This window comes from Tenrec ecaudatus, chromosome 1, assembly GCF_050624435.1.
Source record: "Tenrec ecaudatus isolate mTenEca1 chromosome 1, mTenEca1.hap1, whole genome shotgun sequence".
Classification (NCBI taxonomy): domain Eukaryota; kingdom Metazoa; phylum Chordata; class Mammalia; order Afrosoricida; family Tenrecidae; genus Tenrec; species Tenrec ecaudatus.
In genome coordinates, this window is record NC_134530.1 from 187,723,991 (window position 1) to 187,742,121 (window position 18,131).

Sequence of the window (18,131 nt, forward strand, 5' to 3'; positions counted from 1 at the left end):
GGCCGTATACAGCCATGGGCTGGATGTGCTACAGCTACAAATTCTGAAAGACCCAAGAACTGAGCTTGTTTGTAATCAGGAGCCTGCCACTAAGAATAATAGAAACCTTCTCATTTTTAAATGTTTAAAGAAAGGATTTAAAAGGCAATGTTAAACAGTGTCTACCTCAGATATCCCAGAAAGCAAGCAGTTACACCTGAAGAGGAACTGGGACAGGGGCCTGGAAAGCCACCAGGAACCTGCCAACTGTCCTCATCCCAACTTCTCTGCTTGTCTTGCAAAATGATGCTACTGCTTCCTGTCTCTCTGCTTCCATGCACCCAACTAGCAAGCTCAATTGGCTTCGCTGCAAGTTACTATCACAGATATACTAGATACACTAAATTCTTGCAAAAATTGGCTGATCCTTGGTCAGGTACTTGCTGCAATCAATGTTATCCTATGATTGAAACAGAACCTCCGGAGCTCGCCTGAGAGGAGTGGCAGTGGGCAGATTTCCAAGAGGGCGTGTTTACACTGCCATCGAGTTCTTCCCTCTGGAACCTAAAGAGGTGGGAGGAGTGGGGGGTGGGTGGGGAGGGGGGGGTACACACTAGCTAACCTGGTTCAGAATCCAGCCAGAGTCTGAAATTAGACTACAGACATCTTCTAATATGTCCATGTAGTATTTTTTTTATAATTTTATTGGGGCTCATACAACTCATATCACAATCCACACATACATCAATTGTGTAAAGCACACTTATACATTCGTTGCCCTCATCATGTCCATGTAGTATTTTAAACGTTGAGATGTTTTACATAAAAAGTCAGTCTAAACTATTAAGAACATAGCCTCTGAATCTGGCAGGTTTTGAGAGGCTTGACATGAGCAGAAAGGCTGTGGGGCAGGTGATGGAGCAGTGGTGGAAAGTGCTGAATGAATGAGTTCTTGTTTTTAAGGGAAAATGTATCCAAAACTTAAAATAAGGTGGGTGGCATGTCATTTCAACTCAAACCCAAGGACCGGGCATTGAACTTTGTTCAAATCAGTGTCCACTATTACTTTAAAAAATCATTTTACTGAGGGTTCTTACAGTTATCACAATTCATACATACATTGTGTCAAGCACATTTGTACATATGTTGCCATCTTTTTTTTTTTGCCATCATCCTTTTCAAAACATTTTCTACTTGAACCCTTGGTATCAGCTCATTTACCCCCTCTCCTACCCTCCCTCATGAAACCTTGATAATTCATGAATTATTTTTTCATGTCTTAAACTAACAGCTGTCTCCCTTCACCCACTTTTCTGTTGCCCGTTTCCCTGGGAGGGGGTTATATATAGATCATTGTGATTGGTTCCCCCGTTCTTCCCCTTCCCCTCCTGGTAATGGTTACTCTCATTATTGGTCCTGAGGGGTCTATCTGTCCTGGATTCCCAGTGTTTCGAGCTCTTGTCTGTACCAGTGTACATGCTCTGGTCTACCTGGATTTGTAAGGTAGAATTGGGGTCATGATGGTTGGGGGGAGGAAGCATTAAAGAACTAGAGGAAAGTTGTATGCTTCATCATTGCTATATTGTACCCTGACTGGCTCATCTGTTCCTTGTGACCCTACTGTAAGGGGATCTCCAATTGTCTACAGATGGGCTTTGGGTCTCCACTCCACCTGCCGCCTTCATTCACATTGATATGATTTTTTTTTCTGGGTCCTTGATATCTGATACCTAATCCCATCGACACCTCATGATCACACAGGCTGGTGTGCTTCTTCCATGTGGGCTTTGTTGCTTGTCAGCTAGATGGCTTCTTGTTTATTGTCAAGCCTTTAAGATAAGACCCTAGACACTATATCTTCTGATACCCAGGCACCATCAGCTTCCTTTACCACATTTACTTATGCACCCATTTTGTTTCAGCGATTGTGTCGGGAAGCTGAGCATCACAGAATGCTGGGTTATTAAAACAAAGTGTTCTTGTGTTGAAGAAGTACTTGAGGTCCAATGTCCATCTGCTACCTTAATACTTAATATATAAATTTATGTACATAGATATATTCCCCTATAGTTATATATATATTTACATATGTGCATGCCAATACTTAGACCTCTATAAATGTCCTTTGCCTCCTAGTTCTTTCCTCTACTTTTACTCTCCTCTTGTCCCACTATTATGTCTGGCCTTCATTTGGGTTTCAGTAATTCCTCTGAGCTACATTACCCTTGATCAAGCCTCAACTCCTAGCCATCAATTTCAGATCACTTGTTCCTTTGTCCCTGGACATCCCCCATCCTTTCTCCCACCTCCCCAGCTCCCATGCCCCCCCCCCAGGAGCCGTCAATCCCATTGTTTTCTTCTCTGGATTGTTTATCCTGCCTATCTTATCTACATAGACATGCAGAGACAATAATAAGCACAAAAACAAGACAAAGCAAACAAAACCAAAAAAAAGTCAATGACAAAAAAAGCCTATAAACAGTCCCAGGTCTGTTTGTGGACCTATTCAAGTGTTTTCTGGGGTGCTATGCCCAGGTCCCCAAGTCTATTTTTGGTATTTCCCGGGGACTTCATTGCTTTGCTCTCCTTGCTGCTCTGTTGCATGCCCTCAGTTTCACCCCGGTGTGGTGGGGTCAGATAGGGCAGGATTCCTACACTGTATCTCCACTGTTGCCCCCCACAGCGCTATGGGTCAGTGAGGGATGTCAGGTCTTGTGGTAGGACCTGCCCTATGGTCCTCTCTGTGCATTGGCTACTCTGAGCAGGAATATTGTCATCAGAGATTGGTGGGCTATGATGTGAAAGGTCCCACCCAAACCACACCCAACAGTCAAATCGGTTCTGACTCATAAGAACCCTAGAGAACCAAGTAGAACAACCCTGGGAGGTTTCAGAGGCTGTAAATCTTTATGAAAGCAGACAGCCTTATCTTTCTCTTGTGCAGTGGCTGGTGGGCTCGAACCACTGAACTTTTGGTGAACAGCCAGGCACTTTTAACCACCAGAGCTCCTAAAGGTCCTACACTTGGTGAAATTACACATTGAGAATTTTCCAGTAGGGATGATGTGGAGGAAGAACGTTCCAGGCCATACAAGCCTGAAAGTGAGACCAAACTAGGTTGAAAGAATAACAAGGATACCAGACTGGATGAACTAGAAAACGAGGTGAGACATTAGTCCTATGAGATAAAGCAAGGGACATGTGAACATGTAATAGGGGCTTGTGAAACTGTTTAGGCCATGGGAAGGAATTTAGCTTTATCCCAAGCCTATTACGAAGTAGTCGAGGCTTTTAAACTAAAAGATGTAATGTTTTGAAGAGGTGAATCCAGCTGCTCTGTAGAAAACTGTGAAGGCACAAGTTGGAAGCAGAGAAACTAGCTAGGCGGCTAAAAATCTAGCCACTGTAATGATAGTTGGTCTTGCGTAGAAGCTGTGAGGAGCAGGGCTAGCCATATTTTGAAGAACTAGCAAGATTTACCTCAGATAGGAGGAACCACTTGAGACGGTCCTGAACAATGACAAAAATAAGCTGACCATTTACTGAGCTGGAGAATACAAGTAGCCCCTGACTCACTGTGTTTTCAAGTTACAAAGAACCACACTTAACAACAGTCTTTTCTCTGCTTGGACATTTTACTGTTAGTAATATGTATTCATACAATGTTAACATGTTTGGGGAAAAAAATGAGAAGCTGATACCAAGGGCTCAAGTAGAAAGGAAATGTTTTGAAAGGATGATGGTAACTTATGTACAAATGTGCTTGACACAATGGATGTATGTAAGGATTTGATGAGCTATAAGAGCCCCCAATAAAATGATTTTAAATGTGTGTATATATGTTTGAAAGGTTACATATCGTTTCCACCACCCCCAGAGAAAACTAAAGATCAGATCTATAAAAATCCTGATAACAGGCAATAATAATAAAAACAAATCAGAACTGAATTAGGATGGAGTTACCAGAACTGAGCTCTGTCAGATTTGGTGTAGCTCGTTGGGGTATGTCGATGAAAAATCAGGAGACTTTTCTAGACAATTTGACCTTGATATGCTTATCAGACATCCAAGTAGAGGCCGGAGTCGGCACGGGGTTCATGGGTTGGGGTTTTGTTTTTGTTGTGGTTTTCTGGAGAGGTGGTGGACAGGTTTTCTTTACTGCCATCCTGGAGTTGGAGAGAAAACATTTGGGACTCAGTGGATAATACCCACTCTTGTGGAGTGCCGACTCAAAAAGACCCTATGAAACAGAACAGGACCACCACCTTGGGTTTTCAATCTTTACAGAAGCACACTGCCACATCTTTCTCCCTCTGAGCTGCTGGTTTGAGCCTGACTTCATTTAGCAGTTCGTAGCTCAGTGCTTAACCTGCCGGACCACCACCAGGAATCCTCGATTGTGCAATACCAGACCAAACTCACTGCCATCAGTGCATTCCGACTCAGAGTGACCCCAGAGGACCCACTAGACCTGCCCAGTGAGTTTCTGAGACTGTAACTCTTTTTGGGAGTAGAAAGCCTCACCTTGATCATGCATAGTATCTGGTGGGTGAGTAGCCCAATGTGTAACCACTAGGCCACCCCAGCTCCTTCAATAGATAACAGATGGCATTTAGGCCATGCTTTCAACTAGCTGAGCGCACGCTGGTCCAGATGTAGTCAATCAAACTTGAAATATAACTGCCCTGGACCAAGCTTTCGTCCAGCCCAACGGAACCATTATTTCTGTTTAATTAAAAATAAGGTATTCCTATTCAGTTAAAGGAGTGGTTAATTAAGTTCTAAGAAATTTCAGATGACTGGTTGGGTGCTTTTTTAGACAACTGGGATATAATTAATAATATGTACAGAATTTTGGAGTACATGGATTTTGATCCCTATATGTATCATTATACTATTTCCATCTTAGAACCCCCATCATTATACATTGTAGTTAACTACAGCATACAAAAGGAGCTACACAGATGAAAGTTTACACATCACCGAATTTCCACTGAGTACACCAGTCTCAAGCATCTGACCTCAGAAGCCCTTTCTGCCATTGGCCTCCCCATCCCAGGAAAGCGTTATGAACAATGAGTTAAGTCTTGCTGTTTTTAGAGGTTATTTAAATACGGCCCTCCAAGAGGACCTCGTCCACGCCTTTGCGTCCCCCCGCCCCCTGCAAAAGCACGTCCGAGGCGCTCCAGAGGAACGTGTGCCTTTTGTGCGGCACTTCGTTAACGCTGTGGGGGTCGGGGTGAACCGGGGACGCTTTCGGCCCGTTCAAGCGCTCCCGTAGCATCATCGGGAACTCTACCTAACAGTCGGCCCAGTTCTACCAGCGGCTCGCCTTCAGTCGGAACCGACTAGAATGTCTTAACCCCCCCGCCCCCCCACTGCGGTGCCTAGGATTTCCGTTACTGCCGTCCTTCTAGCAGTGTCCTCTCTGGTTGCTGACTCGGCTAACTTGGACAAGGCGCAGTGCGGGCTGAGTGCGGGCTACCTGGCTCCTCAGGGGTTGACGTGTCTGCTCTTAATCACAGACTAGAGAGTTTGAAAAGCAAGAGGGCTGCTGACGCCACAGCGAAGCCCAGTGGAGCCAGAGAACCCGGCCCGCCTCGTTTCTCCCTGTTTGTCAACAGGCTCTCAGTAATCCGGATGCAAACTCCGGTGACAGCTAGAGATTCAAGGGAAAGGAAGTGCGTTTCGAAAGCCGCGAGAAGGGCAGGGCAGTACACCGAGGCCAAAGCCCACCGAAAGCCACACGGCTCACACGGAAAGTATGGCATTGCCCACACTGAGCGAACGTGGTCTTCCTTGTACCATAAATCGGCTGCTCCTCTGCCCAGTCCCCACCTTTCCTCGCGGCGGCTGGAAGAGTCAGGTTCACTGTAACCCGCCCAGGCGCCTAGAGGGGGCGAACCCAGGGGACTCTCTAGCCAACTTCCGATTTGAATCTCGGAGAACGACACTTCACTTCCGGGAATGGGTCAACGTAGGTCGGCCCTCAGAGCTGCGACTGCGCAGTCGGGGCGAGTGAAGTCCGCCACTAACCGCGCGGACCGTTGCCCGGCGGGCCGGAAGCGGCGGTACTGCTCGGCCTGGCTGGGCTCGCGGGAGTCGCGCGTTGCTAGGAGACGAGCGGATAAGGCGGGACTAGGCTGTGCTCGGTGGGTGGTGCTCCGGGCGCGCAGTGGCGGCGGGCTCGCGAAGGTTCCAGAGGCGCCGCGAGGCGGAGCGTGGCTGCGATTGCTCGCGGGATCGGGAGCCGGAGGGCGGTGGCTTCTGCGGCCTGTTCCCGGGCTGTCTGCGGGGGCCCCGGTGAGCGTGCTCGGTGCGGCCTTTCCTGGCGTCTCCCCTGAGCTGCTGCTGCGCGGGCCTGCGGTCCCTCCTGCCCCAGCATGGCTTCTGCTTTGGACGAGGTAAGGGGTCGGCCTCATCGTCCCCACTTATCCGGGTGGAGCTGGTCGCGCGCGCCCCGCGGCCCGTTTTCCGTGCTCCGGCCTCTCTGTAGGTCTTCGGGGCGCCGTGTCCCCTCCCCTCCGCCCCGCCGCGGGCCGCCGGGCGGGGTGCTTCCCGACGGCCGCGGCGCGGATGGCGCTCCGGGAGAGCCTCTTCCGCCCCGTTACGCTCCTCAGAGGACCTGCAGGCTCCTCAAAATGACGCCGGATTCAAAAGCTGAACGCTGCCCCCAGTGGAGGGGCAGTTGGAAGGTTCGAGCCCTTATTCGCGGCATTTGAATGCCCCAGTCACCGTTTCTCGACGCAAACGCGGAGCTGTGCCACAGGGGTATTGATTTCATCCACTTGTTAGGAGACCTAAATACTTACAATGCGTCTAATGTTTTGAATCAGCTTGGCAAATAGCAATTTGGTGTATGCGTTCAAAGTAAATGAAATGGAGAGTTAGCTATAACTCGTGGTAGGAAATTGAGGAGGAAATGTTTTTCTCAGTTCAGTTAAAAACTCCAGTTCCGGGCGACGGGAACCCTTTTGGAGACTTGTGGCCCAGCTAGAAAAGGGTAGTAACCCTGGGTATCATTTATTGCCTTAAGTTGGATGTTACTAATAAGCGGTTAAATTTTGCCTAATTGAGCATCAATGAAGTCGATTTGCATTTTGGACTTTGTAAAGAACGAGACCTGGGGGAGGGCACATTTGCCTTTGTTAAATGGCGAAGAAAATAATTGTCAGGCTAACTTGCCACCAGTTTTACCAGATAGACCTCGGGCGGGGTGGGCTGTGTGTGCGTTTACCTACGTCCCCCAGGAGAGCATCCCTGGGGGAGACTGACTTTACAGAAGGGATAGCTTAGTATGAAGGAGACGTCCTCAATTTAGTTACTTTTAATTTCACATTGAAGCTTTTTATTAAACCCACTGTAAAGTGCAATTCGGTGACCTTTAGTATTTGCACATGGTTTGCCACATCAGTTACTATCATCCGATAACAAGACATCTCCAGCCCTGAGAGAAAAGGTAAGTGCCGGATAGGCATGTCCTAGTCACCCCAGTGCCTTTCTCTGGCAGTCTGCCCTGGCCATGACATAGTGGAATTTCATTGTGTGCTGCCTCGGTCCTCTGGCTCCTTTGACTTAGCACAGTGCTACTAGGATTCATCCACGCTGTGGCATGTGCCAGCACATCACTCCCTTTTCTGTCTGAGTAGTACTCCAGTCGGCTGTACCTCTGTTGAACCCCTTGAACTGGCACACTTCCCAAAGTCGGTGCACCAATTTACATGCCCACTAACAAATAGGGGGGGGTGTTCCCAGTTTCCCCATGTCCTTCCCAACAGTGGCTGTGCTCCTCCAAGTACACCCATCCTAGTGTGTGTGAAATATCTCCGTGTGGTTTTGATGTGCAGTTCCCGCAAGATGGAAGATTTGGTTTGGAATCCCGGTGGGGCAGGTCTTTAGGGTGGCTATGAGTCAGAATTGACTGGATGCACTGTGCTTTGACTCTCTGGTTTTAATTCTCACAGTGAAGACTGTAAAAATAAGATTCATTAGGAACTAAAGCGTGAAAGTGTGTACAGGTGGGGATAAGGGTGCTGGCGAGAATCAGTATTCCAATTCAAGAGGAAGGCAGGCGCTAGCTGATTTCACGCATGTCATAAAGGTAAGGAACTAAAAGATGTGCTACAGCAGGGTCTGTAGTGCAGGGGTGCAAGGAACAACACCAGTGAGGTCTGCAAACAACAGGGCCTACTGGGAACTACCCAAACTAGGTCTGCCGTTAACTTGCTTCAGTGGAAACCTTTCCAAAACTACCTGAGAGCCAGGACTCACGAGGGGACCTGGGACTTAAGTCATTCCAGGAGAGCCCCTTAATACTCAGAGGTCATTTTTTCAGTTGGCCTATTCCACTCAAAAAGCAAAAAAGTCTTGTTTTAATCTTTACCGCATTCTCTTTGCCTTTGTTTTTGCTGACTTGGGAATCTCCACGTTGGGGTCTTTAAAGTCTTGCATTTGGATGTTATGTGAACATTAGAACCGTGGGCATTTTGGAACTCTGTGGAAAGATTACTAGATGGTGCTGCAAAGCAGAGTTTGCAGAGTTCTTGTCTTAGTATCACAAGCTGTTTTTCTGAATTTGTGTGGACAGAGGCCGGGCTCTGTTCCGCTTTTACTGCCTTGTTCTATTACAGTTCAGAGAAACAGGCCATTGAATTAGAGGAGACAGCTGGCAGAGCAGGCCGACTCCAAGCTCTGAACTTCCAGCCTTAGGCACCACTCCCACCACCCTTAGTGTTAGGTCAGTGATTGACCAGCCTGCTCACAACAAGTGCATCAGGGCCTCCTCTGTCTTACAAGTACTCCACGCTCCGTGAGTTAGAGTCAGCTGTGAGGGGTTGGGTTGATATTTAAGATTATTAATAAAAATAGAGGCTTTCAAACTAGTACTTCTAATTTTAAGGCAGATTACCATTCATGTGACCTCAAACTAAAATATAAAATTACCCTGTTCCATTTTCTACAGCTGAGGCAGTAAGTAGAATCATTTTAAGAAAAACGCCTCAGTACTTTGTAAAGACAGTTTGGGGAGTGGATTATTATACCCATTCATTCTCCAACTATACCTTGAGCCCTGGCCGTGGTAGTGTGACATGAGAAGAAAATAGAAATGGGGGCATTTTGAGAGAATGGTTTTCAGTGTTTTCCAGACGTCTGATTGTAAAGGCGATGACCCTTAGCTGAGTTTCAGGACAAAAAAAATTTTTTTTTTTAACTTTCTGGTTTAGAAGTTGACAAAAAATAGATTGTAAATATACGATTTAATTAAATGTTCTAAAAGCTGGATAACAATCTACTGAACTGGAAATTTTCAGCTTGATACTATTGGTTCAAGATTACTAAATTTTAAACATAATTTATCAAGGGGTCATGGGGGTGGGGGGAAAGAGGGCAAAAAGAGGAGCGGATACCAAGGGCTCAAGTAGAAAAGAAATGTTTACAAAATGACAATGGCAGCATATATTACAAATATGCTTGATACAATCGATGTATGGAATGTTATAAGAGCTATTAAGAGGTCCCAATAAAATGATTTTTAAAAATACTACATTTTTCCGTAAAATAGGTTAAACTACAACTCTCCTGGCTACGGGAAAGAATCCCAATTGCAACCCAAGCCTAGGAAATGTGAATGAACGTCTTCATTCTTCCTTCTTATTTCTGTGAGTGCGAGTGAGTGGATGCACTGTCTAGTCATTACCTCGTGTGCCAAAGCCAACTGATCTTTACTTTAACACAGCTACACAAGGATTTGGAAGAGGTGAAAGGCTTGTTGGAAAAGGCCACTAGACAAAGAGCGCGGGACGCCCTGACCGCTGAGAAGTCGAGGATTGAGACGGAAATCAAGAACAAGATGCAGCAGAAGGCACAGGGGAAGGCAGACTCTCTGGACGAGAAGCCAGCGGCAGTGGTCGCTCCCCTTACCACAGGCTACACAGTGAAAATCAGCAATTACGGTAGGCCGCCTCCTGGACCCAGCTTTCTGCCCCTCCCAGGGGGGTCTTCAGCAGTGGCCCACCAGCAAAGTAATTGATCAAAGAATTGTCGTTGTTTCTAGTGGCTTAGAAGAGGGGCCATCAGTTCACTCACTCACTCTTTTTCTTTCTTTCTTAGTTCTTAATAGAAGTTCATTCTTTGTTGTTGAGAATGCCTGCTGCAGAATGCCCACCTAACACTTTGTACATGTTCACTTGCGTGGTGTGGCTTCCATTATTGTGCAGCCACCATCACCCTGCTTTTCAGATTGTCCCTGCTCAGCTGGTGTAAGCGCCCGGCCCCCAAGGCTCCTTTCTTGTCTTCTAAGTTGCTGTTGTCAGTTTGATCCCCGCGTATGTTGTCCCTGGCTCATGAACAGTGTTCTGAACAGTGTCCCATGCCTCCCGCCCCCATTTATTAATGCCTTTTATCATCAGTAAGTGGTGGGCTTCTAAACTACCATGTTGATGGTTCAAACCCACCAGCTGCTTCAGGGTTGCTGTGCGTGGCAGTGACTTGGATTTGGACGGTGCTTTGAGTTGCAGACACGCAAGCTGGCGTGGGTCCAGTTCCAGCCCTGTGCTGAGGCAGCCACACAGGTGATAGCAGACCGCATTTTCCTCAGTAAATTGAGTCTCCGTGGTGGGCTCTTAGGACAGGGAGAGCTCTACTCTTTGGTAGGGGTTTACCTTGTCAAGCACGTGCTGACGCGTCTGCCCCACTCTGGCATGCATGGCAGCCCTTTGTGCTACAGAACAAAACACTCTCCAGGTGCCACCATGAGTCAGGCATGGCTCTGTTAGTTGAAACATCTGTGGTGTGAACCCCCCAGCTCCTCTGCAGGAGAAAGATGCGACAGTCAGCTTCAGGGAAGAGGAACAGCCTTGGAAACTACTGAAGGCTCCGTCTGTTCTGTAGGGTTGCTATTGAGCTGGAATCACCTGGGTGTGCGGTAGCTGACCCAGCAAAAACCCATGGCTATTGAGTTTTAACTCGTCTGCGTTAAAAGAAGGCTTAAGAGATGCACTCTGTTGGCTGTAAGATGCCAAGGGGAACCTGCCAAGTTGCAGAACTTGTTTACAGGGAGGACAAGCATCATTTCTCATGCCAGTGTCATAACCTGGGACCACCTATAGTATGTAGTGCACCTTTCTGTGTGTAAAAACGTTAAATACTTTTGAGATATACTAAAATATCTTTGATTTGATAACACAATAGTAATGTTTTGAAAAGTGCACACCAAGATCTCACTGCCTCAAGTCCATGCTGACTCACAGTAACCCTACGGCACACAGTAGAACTGCCGTGGCAGTTGGAACGGACTTTACAGGGCTTGATTCACATGGATTGGACACAGTATAGGAGACAGACATTCACAACCCGCAACTTCTGTACTGATGATTTAGCCAGTCATACTGAGCCGTAGTGAAGAATTACTAATATTTAGGTATAGAAGAAAGTAAAAGGGAAAAAGAAATAGAAACATGGAAGTAATGTACATAACTGGCCAGTTCAGGAACCCTGGTAGCACAGTGGAATAAGCGTTGGGCTGCTAACTACTGACTACCAGGTCAGTCGTGCCAGAGGACACTGCTGTTCCGTACGGATTTAGTCCTGGGCCGGGGAGCAGCTCTGCTGTCCCCTGCAGGGTTGCTGTGCGTTAGTCACCGAGAGGTCCGTGTCTTCGTGCTTTCAGGCTTCAGTCCGGGAAGCCCTCTTGGTCCTTGCTAGGAATCCGCAGTGCGGTTTCGAGCGGCAGGGGACTAGGTGCTTGGCTGCTCTGCAAGCAGCAGGTGAACCCTCCAGCTACTCTCTGGGTGAAAGACCTGGCAGTCTGCTCTGGGAGCCCTGTTGGGGCCCTTTGACCCGGTGCTGTAGGGTCACCGAGTCAACATTTGACTTGAAGGCAGTAGGTTGGTCTCTTTATAACTATTCTAAACGTGCAAAACAAAACCATTGGGTTTATGTTCAGTCGACCAAAGTACTTGCTCGGTGCCTAATTTTAGATAGACGATGGAGCTGTTTTGAGCCTCAGTTTATGCATACAGAAAATTTTTTCTTGTTCTTGTTACTCAGTTTTCATTTTTATCACTGGCACATGCAGTTGGTATTCTAGAAATCATTTCAGAGCCTTGTTTGTTTTCCATTTCTTGTTGCTAGGATGGGATCAGTCAGATAAGTTTGTGAAAATCTACATCACCTTAACTGGAGTCCATCAGGTGCCCACTGAGAATGTGCAGGTGCATTTCACAGAAAGGTGAGTGTCCTTTATAACGAACGGGGCGCTGATCACTAAGCCAGCAGTTGCCTTTCTTTGTCTGATCTTAAATCCTGCTTTCATTTAAATTGATTGTCCCTCACGCCCACTCTGAAGGAGGGAGCGGGTCTTAAGGTGACCAGATTTTAACATTGGTGAAGCGGGATACCATTGATAAAACTCATATCCTGGTGAAATAGCCACATGGCAGCTGAAAACCGTGTACCCTAGCTTGTCGTGCATTCTTTCCAAAAATCGGGACATCTGGTCACCTAATCTTCAGGTCATCTGTACTGGCCAGATAAAGCTGGTGGCTCTGTTACAACGAATGACCAAGGAGCTCCCAGAGGCCCAGACAGATGACGCATTGATTATTGTGTTGTAGGTCATTTGATCTTCTAGTAAAGGACCTGAATGGGAAGAATTACTCCATGATCGTGAACAACCTCTTGAAACCCATCTCTGTGGAAGGTAGTTCCAAAAAAGTGAGTTTGCTTTTATTTTTTTTCCCAGTTGTGATATTGTGAAACATTCAAATGAGCTCCTATTTTGTAATTGTTATGAAGTAGAACGAACGTGCCCTCTAGAGCACCCTGGCGGCGTGGTCATTTGTTGGTGGGCAGTCTGATGGCTGCTCTTGCCCCACAAGGCAGTGTGAGGTAGTTGGCACACAGGCCATGTGGCCCATTCCCTAAAATACTAACTCTCTGCCCCTTCGCAGAACAAGTCTGTCAGCTCCTGCTTTGAAGAGTAGAATGCCATGAGAACATTATAGGAAAATATTCTTGTAGTTTGCTTGGATAAGAAATGAGTCATTGAAATGATGAAGAGTGAGAATTAAGTTTTAATGCCATCTCTACCACGTCTGAGTTGTATGAACATTGGCAGCTTATTCACTCTGTGCTTCAGTTTCTTCATTCTACAATGAGAATGATGCATTTCCAGAATTGAAATGATGCTGGAATGAAGTGCTGTATGCTAAGCACTAAACTAGTGGGAGCTTTTGTTGGAAGCATTTGAGTTGTGCTGGAGACGAATATTGAAAGCCCCACGGACTGCCAGAAGGAAGTACAGCCAGAGTGCTCCTTATAACAAGGATGGCGAGACCTTGTGTCTCATGCTGTGGACATGTCAAGAGAGACTAATCCCTGGAAACAGATGTCGTTGGTAAGATAGAAGGACATCCTGGACACTGGCTGCAGTGGTGTGGGGGGCGTAGAACTGGTAGCATTGGGTCTGTTGTACACAGAGTAGGGTCACTCTGAGTCGGAACTGACTTGCTAGAACCTAACAACATTGCTTAGACACATTAGATGTAAGGATTCTTGTCTCCTAAATTTTACCCTCTCTTGAGAATATACACAGCAGAATGTAAACTAATGCAACAATTTCTGCATGTGCACTTTAGTGATGTTGATTAGATTCTTAGAGCTGTACCACCATTCCCACCCCCTCCGGGTTGTTCCTTCCTCATTAACTCGGTGTCCCTTAAGGTTGTTACGTGGTCCCATGTTAAGAGATGTGAAAAGATCATGTTCAATGAGTCTGTGCTGACTCATTGCAACTCTAAAGGACAGGGCAGAACTACCCTTGTGAGTTGGCTACTGTAACTCTATGGGAGTAGAAAGTACCCCGTTTCTCCCGAGGTTTCAAACTGTAGCCCAACAATACCACCAGTCAGACTCTTTGAGTAGTTAGTTAAAGGGATTGTTCCGTTTTGTGATGAATGCAGGGTATGTTTTTTGGTTTTAAGTTTAAAGATTATCCAAGCATTAATTTGAGGTGCTACGTATAAATTTCTCATAGCTAAAAGAGGTCTTACACACTTGGCCAAGTTGAAGATGCCTTAAAATGATGACACCATATTTTTAACAAGTATTTGTACTTCCCTAATTCTGATCCTTTCTCCCCCCACCTAATGACATGAAAGCATTAGAGGGATGCTGTGCCATTTGCATGCAGTATCTGTACGTACGCTTACATAGAGCTGTGTAACAGCTTAGAGGTGCTAGTCAGATCCAGTTCATTGGTTCTCCAGTGTCTGCACCTTCCTATGATCCCACAGGTGAAGGAGGATTGGGAATGGCATGGGTCATTGTTGAGTTGTAGTTTCATAGTTTTCAGCGTTCTCACCTTTGAAATTGCTCACATTGCCCTCTACATGTGGCCTGTTTTGGACCTCACAAATCTTACCCTGTCCCTCAGTGAGCTGCTGCTAGTTCTCCATTCTAATGCACACACGAATTAAGATCATCCTGCCATGTGCACTTCTCCATCTGCCAACAATCCACCTCTTCTCCCAGAATGCCCTTCCCCCACAGCTCAGCAGGCTTCCCCTGCAACCCATCCCCCTTGAGGCCCCACATTCTTCATAGCTCCTTTGAGTACTGAAGGTGTCCCGAGTTTTGTTTATTCGTGACCTTTCCCTTCCACGAGTTGATAGGCTGCCTAACTGATCTCAAGCACTCCGAGACCTAGAACAGGATCGCCTGTGGTGCCAGATCGGTCGGTGTAAGGCTGAACCCGAGCGAGAAGGAAAACAAACACCTTTCACACCCAGAGAAGAGAGCCAGAGCCAAGTGTAAGACTGCACTCTGTCCAAGTCAGAAAACTCAGAGCCTTCCCACCAAGCCCAGCTCTCGGGCTTTCTCTGTGATTGTTTCCAAGTCTTTCTGTCCCGGGACCGTGAGTTCTAAGCTCTCCTCACTCTCCTTCCAGGTCAAGACGGATACAGTCCTTATCATGTGCAGAAAGAAGGCTGAAAGCATGCGGTGGGACTATCTGACTCAGGTTGAAAAAGAATGCAAGGAAAAAGAGTGAGTCTGCTTTTCTTTCTTTCTGTTTAATTCACTTTAAATTTAGGGTTTTTTTATTTTAATGAATCATTTTATTGGGGGCTCTTACAGCTCTTAGAGCACGTTTGTATGTATGTTGCCATCATTTCCGAAACATTTTCCTTTTACTTGGGCCCTTAGGATCAGCTCCTTTTTTGCCCCCTCCCTCCCTGCCCTTGTGAACCCTTGATAATTTATAGATTATTTTAATTTTCATATTTTACACCATCTCCCTTCAACCACGTTTATGGTCTATTGGTCCCTCGGGGGGTGTGGGTGTTGTACATTGATCACTGTGATCAGTCCCCCCTCCCCCTTTGGGTATCATGGTATCATTACTCTCTTTGGTCCTGAGGGCTTGGTCTGTCTTGCATTGTGTGTTGAGAGCTCTTATCTGTGTCAGTGTTCATGCTTCCAGTCTAGCCAGATTTGTACCATAGAACTGGGGTCATGATAGTGGGGTGCTCTCCTTTGTGTGAATTTTCATGTCTTTGATGAGATTGGAGATTTTTCTGTGTTCTTGCATAATAGAGGTATGTAGTCTGTAACCTGACCACTTTCCTTTGGGTGCCCGCTGACTAAAGCGATGCTCTGTGCATCTGCTTCCCACTCTCAGGCCTTCTTGAGCTGGGGCATGTGTCCGGCGACAGCATGTTGCTTTTTCAGCAGGTCTTTGCAATTTGGGATAGGTGGTCTGGTGATGCTGTCAGTTTAAGCATAGGACTGCAATGCAAATTTGACTGTGTAAATTCACCGGGTGTTTACCCGTCTACTCCCGTGAAGATTTACAGCCTCAAACATTGTGTGAGTCTCTGAGTTCCAGAGAAGCAGGTGCACTCATATATACCTGAGGGAACTTCCTAGCAGGAAGGAAATTAAACCAAGGCAGTGGCCCAGCCCAGTCCAACTCCAGTCTGGAGCTCCTCCAGACTCACGCAGCTGCTGGCCGATGAAGCAGGAAGGTGAAGTGGGAAGCAGGGTGATCACAGGCCGGTGGGTACCGAATAGTGTGGGTCCACAGCCAGCAGGGACATGGCAGGGTGTTGTAGCTCCTGGGCGTGGAGGAGGTGGGCGGCAGCCACGTGGGTGGGCTGCTGCCTGGGAGCCAGAAGCAGAGTCCAGGTGAGCAGGAAGGTGAGAAGGGGCGAGAGAAGGTCCTCCACTGCGTCTCTCATAAAAAGACCACACCCTCAGGGAGCCGTCATTAGACTGTCCTGATGGAGAGGTGGGAGTTCACCCCTACCTTCACACAAGTACATCAGGTTGACCTAACCTCTAACCCCCAGGCCCTGGATTGGAATCCACTCGATGGCAGTGTCGGTTGTCTTTTTGGTGCAGAGCAGAGACATCCAGTGGTGCTTCTATGCAGCTACTGTCCCGTTTCAGTCATCCTAGAGAAACCTAGATTCCCAGATGCTATCTTTTAATTGCATAATTTGTAGTACGTATTTTAGATATCCCTAGTGTGGAGTAAAAAGGGTCTGAAACTGTCTGTCAGAGGTCAGCTGTCCTGTGCTTTGCCTTCTCCCTCTGGCGGTGAGGTGCGGCACTGGGCTGCATCACCTCTCCCTTCCTGCTGACAGTCGCATGCATTTGGGATGAGCTTGGCTAGAATTAGGCCTGTAGGACTATCTCCTGGACTTGATTTTAAATGGAAACCAGATTGAGTGCAGGACCCTCTCTGATTCATATGGTACACCCCTGGAAAGTGCAGAATCTGGTCATTGATAAAGGAGTTGTGTGAATGAGTACATGGTGAGGTACTGACCACAGGAAGCTGCTCTCACTGAGATTCTGAGCCGTGTCTCTTGCATAAGAGAGGACTCTTCTAGTTGCAAGAGCGTGTCTCGGTCCATGTGTAATGCAAGGTGAGGCTTTCCCTCACTGAAAGTTCTTCCCCCCTGAATTGCATAGGGAAGTATACTTTTAAAAACTTTAAAAACCATTTAGAGAAGCCAACGAGGAAGCACAAAGATGGATCACCTGCAAATTAAGTGGGCTTTGTGTGCTTTCTGTTAGTTTTTATTTAAAATTCCTCGCCACCAGTTGCACTGGCATATAACAGTACAGTAGTCCAGTTACACTGAGAAGAGTTGTATAGCCGTCACCACGATCGGAGTTAGAGCACTGTCCCCACTCTGGTGCCGTCAGTGCTCGCGTCACCGCCAGCTCCATCTTCGACAGCCTCCTGTGCCACGCCCCCAAGGAGCCACTAGTGCAGTTACTGTCTCTGTAGTTACCTGCCCTGGATGGCCTACGCAGGAAAACACTTAAAGCAAACCACAAACCCTAAGAATAACAAAGTAAAACAGATGAACACCTCGGCAGAAAATCACTGAACGAGGACAAATTGACATGGATCAGGTGGGAAGGTACTGCATGTTAACCTGTGTCAGCAAGTCCACTTTGCAGTGCATTTCGCATGTTTGACGCTGTGGCAGGAGCTTTGGTGGCTCAGTGGTGACTCACTGCGCTGCACTCACTATGCAGGGTCAGCAGTTCGGAACCAGCTGCTCTGGGAGAAAGGCGCACCTTTCTACTTCCACCAAGAGTTACACTTAGTGAAACTCACATGGGCATTTCTGCCCTGCCCTGCAGGGTCGCTATGAGTCGGAATTGACTCAGTGGCAGTGAGTGACTCCCTACTCTGTTAAATCTTGTCTTTCTGTACATGCACAATGCTGTCCATACATCGTGTGTCTGCTCTCTTTTAACAGAAAGCCTTCCTACGACACGGAAACAGACCCAAGTGAGGGATTAATGAATGTCTTAAAGAAAATTTATGAAGATGGAGATGATGATATGAAGCGAACCATTAACAAAGCTTGGGTAGAGTCGAGAGAGAAGCAAGCCAAAGGAGACACAGAGTTCTGAGGTCTTCAGAGCCGTTTGGGAACTGCGACATGGAAATACATACCAGTGTTCCAAAGAGGGACTGGGGGTGAGCTGCACAGGTAACGTTCGACATGTCTAGTCACACAACCAAGCAAAAGCAACGGGTTATTCCTACGGGAGGATTTATTTAAATAAAGTATGTTTATTAAAACACTTCTGTAGTAGTGGCTTGCACATCTTCAAAAATGTGAAAA

General features: G+C 46.9%; 1 protein-coding gene across 2 annotated transcripts; it reads left to right on the top strand.

Annotated features, from left to right (window-relative positions):
* The first annotated feature begins 6,152 nt into the window (after positions 1-6,152).
* CACYBP (calcyclin binding protein) lies at positions 6,153-18,090 on the top strand. 2 transcript variants are annotated; one of them, XM_075527756.1, is made up of 6 exons: positions 6,153-6,383; positions 9,716-9,932; positions 12,112-12,208; positions 12,594-12,693; positions 14,927-15,024; positions 17,760-18,090. In XM_075527756.1, exons 1-6 carry the CDS (start codon positions 6,363-6,365, stop codon positions 17,914-17,916), a joined length of 690 nt encoding a protein of 229 aa, XP_075383871.1. In that variant the 5' UTR covers positions 6,153-6,362; the 3' UTR covers positions 17,917-18,090. The 2 variants fall into 2 exon arrangements, with proteins under 2 accessions (XP_075383871.1, XP_075383877.1); XM_075527762.1 differs by lacking the exon at positions 6,153-6,383 and adding an exon at positions 9,538-9,638.
* The last annotated feature ends 41 nt before the right edge of the window (positions 18,091-18,131 follow it).